This window comes from Thalassophryne amazonica, chromosome 10, assembly GCF_902500255.1.
Source record: "Thalassophryne amazonica chromosome 10, fThaAma1.1, whole genome shotgun sequence".
NCBI lineage: Eukaryota > Metazoa > Chordata > Actinopteri > Batrachoidiformes > Batrachoididae > Thalassophryne > Thalassophryne amazonica.
In genome coordinates this window covers 7,554,033-7,566,431 of record NC_047112.1, presented here as the reverse complement: position 1 = coordinate 7,566,431, position 12,399 = coordinate 7,554,033, and the positions used below count along the sequence as shown (strand labels likewise).

General features: G+C 39.8%; 1 protein-coding gene across 3 annotated transcripts in view; it reads right to left on the bottom strand.

Annotated features, from left to right (window-relative positions):
- The window catches only part of LOC117518279 (plectin-like), a 60,400-nt gene that overhangs the window by 25,291 nt on the left and 22,710 nt on the right, over nucleotides 1–12,399 (bottom strand). For all 3 annotated transcript variants that reach the window (XM_034179376.1, XM_034179378.1, XM_034179377.1), the window contains 6 exons: nucleotides 11,715–12,265; nucleotides 11,442–11,620; nucleotides 7,689–7,827; nucleotides 7,413–7,606; nucleotides 3,621–3,783; nucleotides 2,921–3,004 (listed from right to left, as the gene is read on the bottom strand). In XM_034179376.1, coding sequence (XP_034035267.1) covers nucleotides 2,921–3,004; nucleotides 3,621–3,783; nucleotides 7,413–7,606; nucleotides 7,689–7,827; nucleotides 11,442–11,620; nucleotides 11,715–12,265 — 1,310 coding nt within the window. The remainder of the gene's footprint in view (nucleotides 1–2,920; nucleotides 3,005–3,620; nucleotides 3,784–7,412; nucleotides 7,607–7,688; nucleotides 7,828–11,441; nucleotides 11,621–11,714; nucleotides 12,266–12,399) is intronic.

Genomic DNA, 12,399 nt, shown 5'->3' with positions numbered 1-12,399 from the left:
CTCTGCTCTGTGTTGGTATATGACAATAGAGAACATAAAGAAGGAATCATATCCTTAAACCTAGTTACAGCGCTTTCTGAAAGACTTCTAGTGTAATGAAACTTATTCCCCACTGCAGGGTAGTCCATCAGGGTAAATGTAAATGTTATTAAAAAATGATCAGACAGAAGGGAGTTTTCAGGGAATACTGTTAAGTCTTCTATTTCCATACCATAAGTCAAAACAAGATCTAAGATATGATTAAAGTGGTGGGTGGACTCATTTACTTTTTGAGCAAAGCCAATAGAGTCTAATAATAGATTAAATGCAGTGTTGAGGCTGTCATTCTCAGCATCTGTGTGGATGTTAAAATCACCCACTATAAGTATCTTATCTGAGCTAAGCACTAAGTCAGACAGAAGGTCTGAAAATTCACAGAGAAACTCACAGTAACGACCAGGTGGACGATAGATAATAACAAATAAAACTGGTTTTTGGGACTTCCAATTTGGATGGAAAAGACTAAGAGACAAGCTTTCAAATGAATTAAAGCTCTGTCTAGGTTTTTGATGAATTAATAAGCTGGAATGGAAGATTGCTGCTAATCCTCCGCCCCGGCCCGTACTACGAGCATTCTGACAGTTAGTGTGACTCGGGGGTGTTGACTCATTTAAACTAACATATTCATCCTGCTGTAACCAGGTTTCTGTTAGGCAGAATAAATCAATACGTTGATCAATTATTATATCATTTACCAACAGGGACTTAGAAGAGAGAGACCTAATGTTTAATAGACCACATTTAACCGTTTTAGTCTGTGGTGCAGTTGAAGGTGCTATATTATTTTTTCTTTTTGAATTTTTTTGCTTAAATAGATTTTTGCTGGTTATTGGTGGTCTGGAAGCAGGCACCGTCTCTACGGGGATGGGGATATGGATATAAGAACTTTATTCTGAGAATAGCCAGCATTGATTTTATTAACATCCTGGTGTAAATAAGGTATCACCACATGTGTAGAATGATAGGTTGAGTTTTCATTTAAAAAAAAAAGTGCAATGTGGTAAAATGTATTCATAAATATGAAAGAACAGGCTCTTAATAATTATTAACTATCACATACTGTATTTTTTTCTCAAGATTTGTTTCTGCATAAGTTTGAAAAAACAACAGATCATAAGTTTAGGATAAATTATTTAGCATGAATTTAATTTTCAAAGTGGCACTAATGACAACACTCACACTGAACATAATTTCGCTTGCATAGACTGATTTTGGAAATCAAGCAATAATTGCAGATGGGCTTTCTGAGGTCCCAGATAGCTTTTCTGATTTCCTTTTCTAACTTTCAGAATTTAGTAAATTAGCATATGGTCCATTGATATTTATGTGTAGACACTAGTCCCTAGAGGCAACTATTTTTGGTTTCAAATCTGGGCAAATGCAGTCCCAGAAAATGCCGAATGTGACAAACAAGAAACAGGTGTTGTAAAACAAGTCAGTACTGCTAAAAATACAAACTTGCAGAAACAAAGATACTATTCTGACATGGTTTGCACATAAGACTGGCATAGCATGTTTCAAGTACACACAGAAGGTGGGGGGGGACATACCATATTCTGTCCCCCATGGTTGAAAAGGTGGGGGGGACATGTCCCCCCTATCCCCCACCAAATTGCACCCATGAAAGTTGCATATCAAACTACAGTATGGCGCATATCTGATATGTCTAAAGTATAACTTTTTAAAGCTTGGCATCATTTTTAAAAAACTTGAAAGCTGCAAATATTTTCCACTTTTTATCCCATTTTAAATACTTCTTCTTCTTCTACATGCATTGTGAGGGTCTATCTGCTATGGGTCTTTTTTGGCCATGTGGTGCATTTCTTAGTGCATGAACCAGCATTGAGGTCCATGTGTCACGTGCATGTGGTGGATAGATGATCACATTCAGAAGATGGAGATGCCCAGGTAGGGTGGGTGGTTGGCATCCTGGACTCGGAGCAGTTCTGTAGCGTGGTGAGCGTTGCAACATGAGACATCAGCAGATACTTCCAGACTTGAAAATACTTCTTCTTGCTTGTAAATTACATTTTTGGTGAAGGATAGCTGTGGTTCTGACAGGTCCATTTTTCAGCTCAGTATCGAAGGTCCATTTTCCGCCACATTACCAAAACCTAACCATGACGCTTAACTGGAGTACGCAGGTTTAGAAAATTAATGAATTACGAAAATCTTGCTGGGCTCTGCTTCGTTTGACAGAAACTTCATACGTATCCTCCCAGTTCTGCACTGTGCAGCCTGTGGAGAACGCTTCGGCACCACAAATAATACCAAATTAACTTATTGCATTTTGTGCTGGTTCCTGTTTATTAACAAAAACATCCAGAGGTTGAACTGTAAAGAGCAGGTACGTAACAGAGGAAGCATTCAAAAAAGATTTCTCCTGCTAAAGGTGACCATTAGGGGTGAGCCGATCTGATATTTAGGATCAGTATCGGCCCGATATTGGACAAAACTACTGGATCGGATATCGGATATTAAAAATGTGAGTCATGTTAAGGTGATGGGTGTTTTTCTTTGAGTTGATGGTTTGTTCAATGGTTAGATTAAAAAGGTTTAGACAAATGTATTTATTAACAGATTAGTTTGATACAAGGAAAAGTATCAGATTGCTACTGCAGATACTGAAGGTTCCAGCGTTGGTATCGTATCGGACATGCAATGCCCTTCTCTCGCAGTCATGTGGGTATGTTCAAGTTGACTCTTAAATATTTTCATATATTTCACTATAGTTCTTACAGCCTGTTTTAACTTGGCTCTTATTTTGAAAGTTCGTTTAAGCAGGCCAGTTCCTGCTACATTTCTCCGGGGGTCACTCTCAGCTCAGATCCAGACCTTATGCTCTATGATGCCTTGAAACGTGTCCTGTAAGTCTTCTTACCTTTATAGAGTTCACACAGGCCTTGTTGTCCTTCAGGACACTTTCGAGGGTTTCCCTTCGCCCTTTGATTTCTGAATTTAGAGCCTACAGGACCAAAAATATCACAATGTCAAATGCTTCATGGTTTAACAAACAGCAATACAACCACTGGTGAGAACAGCTAACCTAGATGTTCACTTCAATACCCGCTAATATGGTAACTGAAAAGTTAACTGGGACCATCAAAACCAAAAATACAGAAAAAATTAAATCAAGAAAGGAAATTAAATAATAGATTCCATTCAACATATGTCTGTGTTGTTGTTCCTTCACAGTACATAAAGTTCTAAATTAATAATAAATATTAACAAATAAAAATACACATAGAAAATCATTTTAATGTAATGAATGAGATTTGAATTCAATCTCCTCGAGGTTGCTTGTTACATTCGCGTGATGTGTGTCCATTTTTGCATGTTGGATTAGTGTGTGAACTTCAACAGGAACATATGATTTTAAGGTTTGCAAACATATTCAGCCATAAAACATGCTAGCTGACTTAAAGTGATATGGATTAAATTTAGTGGAAGCTAACTGGTCCACCAATGATTAGCTCAAAAACTAATCTGCTAACAAAATTTAGCTTGGCTAATTAGCCGTTACTGTGGCCACCATCGAGTATAAATGATTGTCACAGATAATGACAGGTAACGATAACAACCTTCTGATTGTTAATATGATCTTTCAGGGCTTGGACGCTGGCTATCTCCGTGGCTTGCATCGCTTCCTCTTTTTTCCGCGTAGACTCAATCCAGTCCACAAGAGAGGTGCTGGTCTGTTTATAGTGCTGCAGCTGAGGCAGATAGACCTGCAGATCCTGGAGTCTGAGTGAGAAGAGCAAAGATATTCAAATTACCACTATAAAAACTCAGAAAATCAGCAAATAATCACACGCGAGAAGCTTTGGCACCTTTGGTTGATAAATACTTTTAGAGCCTCCGGGGCACCTGTTATGACAGCTGCCAAAAAATATTCTGAAATTCCATAAATCATCCGTAATGAACACCAGTCATACCTGATCCACCATTTAACCAGTTTAAGTGGGACAAAAAGAATCATCATGTATCACCAAAAGGTGGTGCTGGTTGGCAGAAGTCACCTGGTCCGTATTCACCCTGCAGCTCTAAGCTTTACATCATAACCACATTTGTGCCAATAGATGGAGTAGAATCACTACACTGCTGGGCATTTTATCCACCCTGAAATTTAATTTTACAATTTTCTTTTAAACTAGATTTGATGAGATGAGATGACATTAGGTAGGTAAGTAAACAGATTACACATTAGATTTGTTCTGTGGGTAGAAAAAAATGGATTAGATTAGATTAGATCTTTAAAAATTCTTAAAAGGCATTGAAATTGTTCATCTAAAAATATGGCCTTAATTGGTATTAAAATGTCTTTAATCAGATTTCAAAAGTCTTAAAGATGCCAAGATGTGGAAAGTACGATGATCTTCAAATTTTCATGCAATTAGAAATATCAATGTCTATTATTGTACAGTAGTGTTCAGAATAATAGTAGTGCTATGTGACTAAAAAGATTAATCCAGGTTTTGAGTATATTTCTTTTTGTTACATGGGAAACAAGGTACCAGTAGATTCAGTAGATTCTCACAAATCCAACAAGACCAAGCATTCATGATATGCACACTCTTAAGGCTATGAAATTGGGCTATTAGTAAAAACAAAGGAGAAAAGGGGGTGTTCACAGTAATAGCAGTGTGGCATTCAGTCAGTGAGTTCATCAATTTTGTGGAACCAACAGGTGTGAATCAGGTGTCCCCTACTTAAGGATGAAGCCAGCACCTGTTGAACATGCTTTTCTCTTTGAAAACCTGAGGAAAATGGGACATTCAAGACATTGTTCAGAAGAACAGTGTAGTTTGATTAAAAAGGTCACTGGAGGGGAAAACCTATATGCAGGTGCAAAAAATTATAGGCTGTTCATCTACAATGATCTCCAATGCTTTAAAATGGACAAAAAAAAACAGAGACGCGTGGAAGAAAACACAAAACAACCATCAAAATGGATAGAAGAATAACCAGAATGGCAGAGGCTCACCCATTGATCAGCTCCAGGATGATCAAAGACAGTCTGGAGTTATCTGTAAGTGCTGTGACAGTTAGAAGACGCCTGTGTGAAGCTAATTTATTTGCAAGAATCCCCCGCAAAGTCCCTCTGTTAAATAAAAGACGTGCAGAAGAGGTTACAATTTGCCAAAGAACACACCAACTGGCCTAAAGAGAAATAGAGGAATATTTTGTGGGCTGATGAGAGTAAAACTGTTCTTTTTGGGTCCAAGGGCCGCAGACAGTTTGTGAGATGACTCCCAAACTCTGAATTCAAGCCACAGTTCACAGTGAAGACAGTGAAGCATGGTGGTGCAAACATCATGATATGGGCATGTTTCTCCTACTATGGTGTTGGGCCTATATACCGCATACCAGGTATCATGGATCAGTTTGGATATGTCAAAATACTTGAAGAGGACATGTTGCCTTATGCTGAAGAGGACATGCCCTTGAAATGGGTGTTTCAACAAGACAATGACCCCAAGCACACTAGTAGTAAGTAAGTCCCTTTGGCTGCTCCCTTGTTTGCACTCGGGGTCGCCACAGCAAATCCAAGGTGGATCTGCATGTTGAATTGGCACAGGTTTTACGCCGGATGCCCTTCCTGATGCAACTCCACATTACATGGAGAAATGTGGCAGGGGTGGGATCTGAATCTGGAACCTTCTGCACTGAAACCAAGCGCATTAACCGAGCAAAATCTTGGCTCCAAACCAACAAAATTAATGCCTCGCAGATGTGAAGAAATCATGACAAACTGTGGTTATACAACTAAATACTAGTTTAGTGATTTACAGGATTGGTAAAAAAAAGCAGTTTGAACATAATAGTTTTGAGTTTGTATCGTCAACAGCAGATGCTACTATTATTGTGAACACCCCCCCCCCTTTTCTACTTTTTTTTTTTACTAACAGCCCAATTTCATAGCCTTAAGAGTGTGCATATCATGAATGCTTGGTCTTGTTGGATTTGTGAGAATCTACTGAATCTACTAGTACCTTGTTTCCCATGTAACAATAAGAAATATACTCAAAACCTGGATTAATCTTTTTAGTCACATAGCACTACTATTATTCTGAACACTACTGTATGTTACTCTGTGACCACTGAGCATGACACATGCTGCAAACTATTCCTTTTTAAAACTCTATTAACTTGATCAATAATTTGCATCACATTTTACAAAAATTGGAGCAACTTTAACTTTTGACCCCTGTACAAACTGAAACTGACCTTTGTCACCATTCTTGCTGTTTTTACCCCCATAAATCCATAACATTCAGTCACAGATTGTCTAGATTATACCTTTTTGGAATCGTTATGATCAGACAAATAATGTGTTATACTTTTCAATATGATTGAAGCATTTTTAAATTTTGTGTAATTATTCACTGAATTACCTTTGGACTGCCGAACCTGATGCTTGTATCACCACGTGAACAATTCTGGCCTAAAGTCATACTTATCTGCTCCACTATAAGACTTTGACCTTGAAAAATTTTGTGGAATTGGAAATTGGTGTTGGCGGAGATTTGTGCTCTATGAACGCGGTGCTCTAGTTCAGTTATATTTTCCACGCGAATGCAGTGGTTCGTTCCATCGATACGATCAGGGGTCGTATCGAGGGTCTGAACACTACTGTATAAATCAGAGAAAGCCTCTTGTAACACTACGCAAACTGAAATAGAGGAATCAACATACATCTTTTGTTTATTGCTGGAATGCTCAGAGTACCACAGGACTCGATTTAATGCAGTCCCTCTATAGGAAGAAAAACTAAACAAAACAGTGCAATGAATATAAATGTGTTTAATATAAATTATACTAAGCTGTGCATACACATGCAGGTTAGTGGGTTGTATTCAATCACACATCGTATTTGAACATCAAAATTCACTCATTTTTTCTTAGAGACCCCAAATTTCCAAACCCTAAATCGAACCCTTGTGGAGACACTCTCAGCAACCTTTAAATTTAATGTAAATTGCCTTTTAAACCAGTATTACAATAAATATTTGGGCAAATTTGTCCTGAACCCTCAGAAATTTAAGTTGTAGGTGGGGCTTCTTTTTACCATTCATTTTTGGTTATTGCAATGTTGCTCTCGAGTTTCATTCCGACCGGCATTAAAAAAGACTTACAAAGACACAAACAATCTGCCTTAAATTTATTGTCGTAGCTGTTGGGAAATTATGGATGTTTTGTTGGTGTGCTGCTGTTTATGTGTGCTGATGAATGTTACAGATATGAAAGTTTTCTAGAGTTATATGACTATGATTTGTTAGCTGTTTGTGCAAAGTGAATGATGGGTTGACATCAGAAGGTGTGTTCCTTTTCTGTTTACAAACCTAAAATGAGTGGATTTAATAAATGGATACCTGGTATCAAGCTGGCCCTGGATCCGCCTCCAGCGGTCTGACAGCTGGCCAACCTGCTCCGTGTATTTGGTCAGCATCATGTCACACCTGTTGAAGAACCCGCCCGCGTGGTCGTTCCAGTGACTCGCCTTGGTCAGCTCGGCCTCCATGGAGGCCAGAATGTCCTTCTTCATATCCAGTTCTGCTTTAATGTTCTAAAAAACCAAACAAAAAAACACTGGTAGAGCGTGACATCGGTTTGACAACTACAAACATGTAACAGGTTTTCTAAAATACCTCCAGACTTGTCATGTATTCCTCCACTTCACTAGGCTTCAGAGATGTTGTCTCCTTCTCTGTCAGCCTGGCCTCATAAACTTTCACGATATCTTCAGCTCGAGCCACACTCTCCAGGAGGTCCCTGAGAGCCCGCAGCCTGATTGAAGAAAAGGTGAGACAGAAGGACTGAAAATCTGCTTTCACAGCAATGAGGCTTCACTTTCTAAATGATGTGGATTAAAACCCTCAGATCAAATCTCAGTCTTACACGTCATCTTGAGATTTACTTTGCAAGAAGGCAAAAATTGTTGTGTGGGCCGCCAGAAGAGGAGGTACTGCTGGCCCACCACCAGAGGGCGCCCTGCCTGAAGTGCGGGCTTCAGGCACGAGAGGGCGCTGCCGCCACGGACACAGCCGGGAGTGACAGCTGTTACTCATTACTTCCTGACAGCTGTCACTCATTCTTCATCACCTCACTCCATAAAACCCAGACGTCATCTCCACCTCATCGCCGAGATATCGTACTTCATTGAAGGTAATATCCTCAGCCGTTTTGTGTTACAATATATCTGTATATTGTGAGTGTTTGCAGGAGTACCGGTTCCTCTATCTGTGGAAGCTGAGTGAGTGCAGGACGGCACTCTTTTCCCCTGAGGAATCACTGCGTACCAGATCTGACAGTCGGGGAAGGTGATCACCTGGGAATTCGGGACTTGGCGGCTCCAGTATTCACCAGGTTCGGTGGTGGCAGAAATCGTGTGGTTCCGGCCCTTCTCAGGACAGACGTCTTCTATCCTCGAGCCTGCCCACACGTCACCTTTGTAATTTGACTGTAATCATATTCTGAGATTGTCTGTATATTCGTTGTGCACATTTCACAACATTAAATTGTTACTTTTTGGCTCATCTATTGACCGTTCATTTGCGCCCCCTGTTGTGGGTCCGTGTCACTACACTGTCACAACAAAAATACTTGCTTGAGTATACTAATGGGCATCACATTTATAATTATAGACTTCAAACTTTAACATATGAATCTGAGGTGACAACATTATAATCTTGCCGATATTCAGGCAACAGAAGTGTTTAAAATAGGAGCGGCCATCGTATTAGTTAGCCGTGTTGCATCAGACAAAACAATCTTACTCGAACGACACATACATATTCATCAATATTAAGTAATTTGAAAACTGGTGTATCATATCATATTTGCTCACATAATTACTGACTTATCTGTGTAGCTAACCTACTTTGCAGGCTAGCTAGCTTAGCCCACTTGCTACATATATTTAACTAGTATAACTAACTAATATAATATAATTAACTAGTATAATTTAACTAATATAAAGCAGAGCTCTCAAGTTATTTTCCACCAAATCTTGTCTTGCAGGTTATAGAGGTGGAATGTCATGCATTTAGCATGAGAGTGCGACAACATATTGAGTCTCACACCGAGTGAGTGAGACCTGACAGGACCGTTTTAAAGTGTGAGTCTGACTCCGAATGAGGGAGACATCAGAGCTCTGATAAAGCTGCTACCCTGGTAGTGAATTAAGCTAGCCATATTGCATGAGATAAAAAAAACTTACTTATCTAACATGTACATTAATATAATGTTCCAAATACAATTTCCTGTTATTTGAAAACCATTGTAATATATTCCCCCCACATAAGTGTTAACTTGCTATCTGTGTAGCTAACCTACTACACGTAGGGTTGCCAACTCTCTGAAAAATAAATAAGGGACAGCTCACTGCCAGGGCTGACCAGCCGACTGACCATTGCCTTCACCCTTCCCAGCGTCTGTGTGAAACGATTTTTAACCATTTGACTGTTGACTTGACCCTGAATTTAGGTAGATGCATACATGCATTTGTTCTGATATGAACACGTGGAAAACAAATTATTTAGCAATTTATCTTTAGTGCAAAATAAATTTTCACTCACAATTTCAATATGAGCATTCTGTCTTCTTTAAAAATAAATCTCTGTAGTGCTATTGCTTAACTTAAAATTGTATAAATTAACAAAAAAAAAAAAAAAAACAATAGAAAATTTGCATCATCCAAAACAATGTAACAGTGCAAAACAATGTAACAGTGCACATTTACACATTTAGTGTAATAAAAAGTGCAAAAAATAAAGTCTGAAAAGTAAACAATACTGTTGTCGCGCACCTTTTCCACCCAGTCATTTTCCTTTTCTCATTCTCCCCTGTATTTTTGCATTCTTTTTTGTTTGTTTTTTTAGGAGGAGTAACAACGTTACAGACATTGCTGTCCGTAGGCATATCTGCAGTGCCAGTGTCGGTGTCTGTATCGATATCAGCCATGCTGCTTTGTTACTGTCGTCCAGCGACCGTCGTCGGCTCATGACGTCGGTATCTTCTTGTGAGCAGATGTCCCTCGACCAATGACATAAAAGTGATTCTGTATTGTCAACTCGTGTCTGTCAGCTCACTGGTGAAAAGCAGGAGAGAGGCTGGGATCAAATTTACCGTAAGTTTCCATATAAAGCGCCAGTCAATTCCATTGACATTTTACAGACTCTTTGATTCTCACAGAAATACGGGACAAACTGCGTCCCGTTTCAGGTCAATACGGAACGCACACTTTTATTTCCAAATAAGGGACGATTCCGTTTTTCAAGGGATGGTTGGCAGCCCTAACTACACGCACAAGCTAGCTTAGCCCACTTGCTATATTCATTCACCAAGCCTGCTAACTTGGCTAATTAGCATTTAGTTGGGTCAAAATTGACTGTTGAGCTCATTAGCTAGCTAATATGTGTTTATCTACTAATATAAGGTTGCTACCCAGGTAATTATTTCAGTTTAAATAAATCTAATCTTGTACCTGTGATTTAAGATATTAAACACTGACAGCACAGTGACCACGGAAAGACGCCACTACATCACTGAGATTTCAGTTTCTCCCATTTGGCTTGACTACATTGACTCATCATACTAGAGATAAAAGATAAAGATCATACTAGACATAAAAGTAAGTACATCACCAAAATTTCTGGCCCAGTAACATAATAATCCTCTTTCTTAAACTGTGCTAGACACTGGGTGCTGACTATAACTGGTACTCAGTATGTACTGTGTTCGATTGTGACTATTTGCTGCGATTTCATGCGCTGTTGCACAGTAAAGACAGAGTGTGTTTCCGTGTGCACATTGTGTTAGGTTCTTTTATGTGGTGAGTGATCTCAAAAAGAATTGGACAGGAAATGGACTTCAAAGTTTAGATGTTGTATTGAAAAAGTTTCTACACTGATACAAAGAGTCATCTGCAGCGCTGGAATCTTTGATCAGATCACATGCTACATCTGGAACAAAGAACAGATTTCCTTTCTGCGCTAACTTTTATTCCTCCAGCCAACCCCATGTGGGCGGTCCTTAGCCTGTTGTGAATTAGCGGCTATGTGTTTGACGGCAAAGCGAAGTAGCCAGGTATTAGCGGGTGTTGTGCTCACGTTGCGTTCAACACTGTATGTAAAACTTTTATAGTGTATGTTTGTGTGTCATGCACATCAGAGTGTTCCATCATGTCATCCAAATAGATGCGAATACTTTGGTTTTATCAGTCAGACAGCAATAAAAAGATCAGATAGTTTCATCAATTAGAGACAGCTATAAAAAGCAGTTAGGTTAAGAACAGAGAGTTAGAAGGACATTTTGGATGTGCGTCGGCCATTTTGTAATATGCATCATGGAACACTCTGACAGTTGGAAAAATTCACCGGCTAGAGTTTGCGTAAGCATACCGCTGTAGGTAAGCTGAGGAGCTGCCCTCTAAACTGCCCAGTCTCTGGTTGATGGCTCCGATCTCGCTGCGAAGGAACTGTGCTTTATCTGAGTCGCTCGTTTCCTCCTGCTCCTTCATAACACGATCCCTCAGACGCAGGTACTCCTCACGTATTGAGTCGACGTCTTGCTGCACTGTCTACGGAGAAACAAATACAGACAGGTGTGATTGTACTGAACTTGGGATTCAGGGGCATTTTTTTTTTCTTATTGCACAGAGTCAGCGCACCTACCTCCAATTCTGAGATTTTCAGGCGGCAGTCCTGCATCCAGTCGTCTCCTAGGCAGATGTGAGTGTGCTGACTAAGCGTCCCCTCGGCGGCCTCTAGTCTCAGTCTCAGAGCGTGTAGATCTGATAAACTATGGGAGGAGTAAGAGGAGGACGCCTTCCTCTTCCCCGGCTCTGCCTTGACCACTTTCACCGTTTCCCTCTTAATCACAGTCTCTTTCTTCTTCTCTGTCAGTTTTTTCAATTCTGCCTTAAGTCTTTCTTCCTCCAGCCTCATCCTCTCTTCCTCTAACCTTCTCTCTTCTTCAAGCCTCCTCTCTTCTTCCAGTCTCCTCCTCTCTTCGGCTTTGCGTCTCTCTTCTTCGCGCCACCTCTCTTCAGCTAACTCCCTTTCTTCTTCTTCATGGCTCATCTCTTCCAACATCCGTCTTTCCTCTTCAGTCCTTATCTCTTCTGTGAACCGTCCTTCCACCAGGATGACATGCTGTGGCTGTTGTATGTAGAACACTTGCTGTGTCTGCTCGACTGGCTGAATTTGTACATGTTCTTGTGCAACTGCAGGCAGACACAGGATTTGAATTTAGGAGATACCATACCAAGATCAAAACCATTTTTTTTTTATTCTTGGCTTCTGCATGTGCACTGTAAACCCAGGTAGGTAGCAAACTCCAAAAATTCAGATTCCCTCA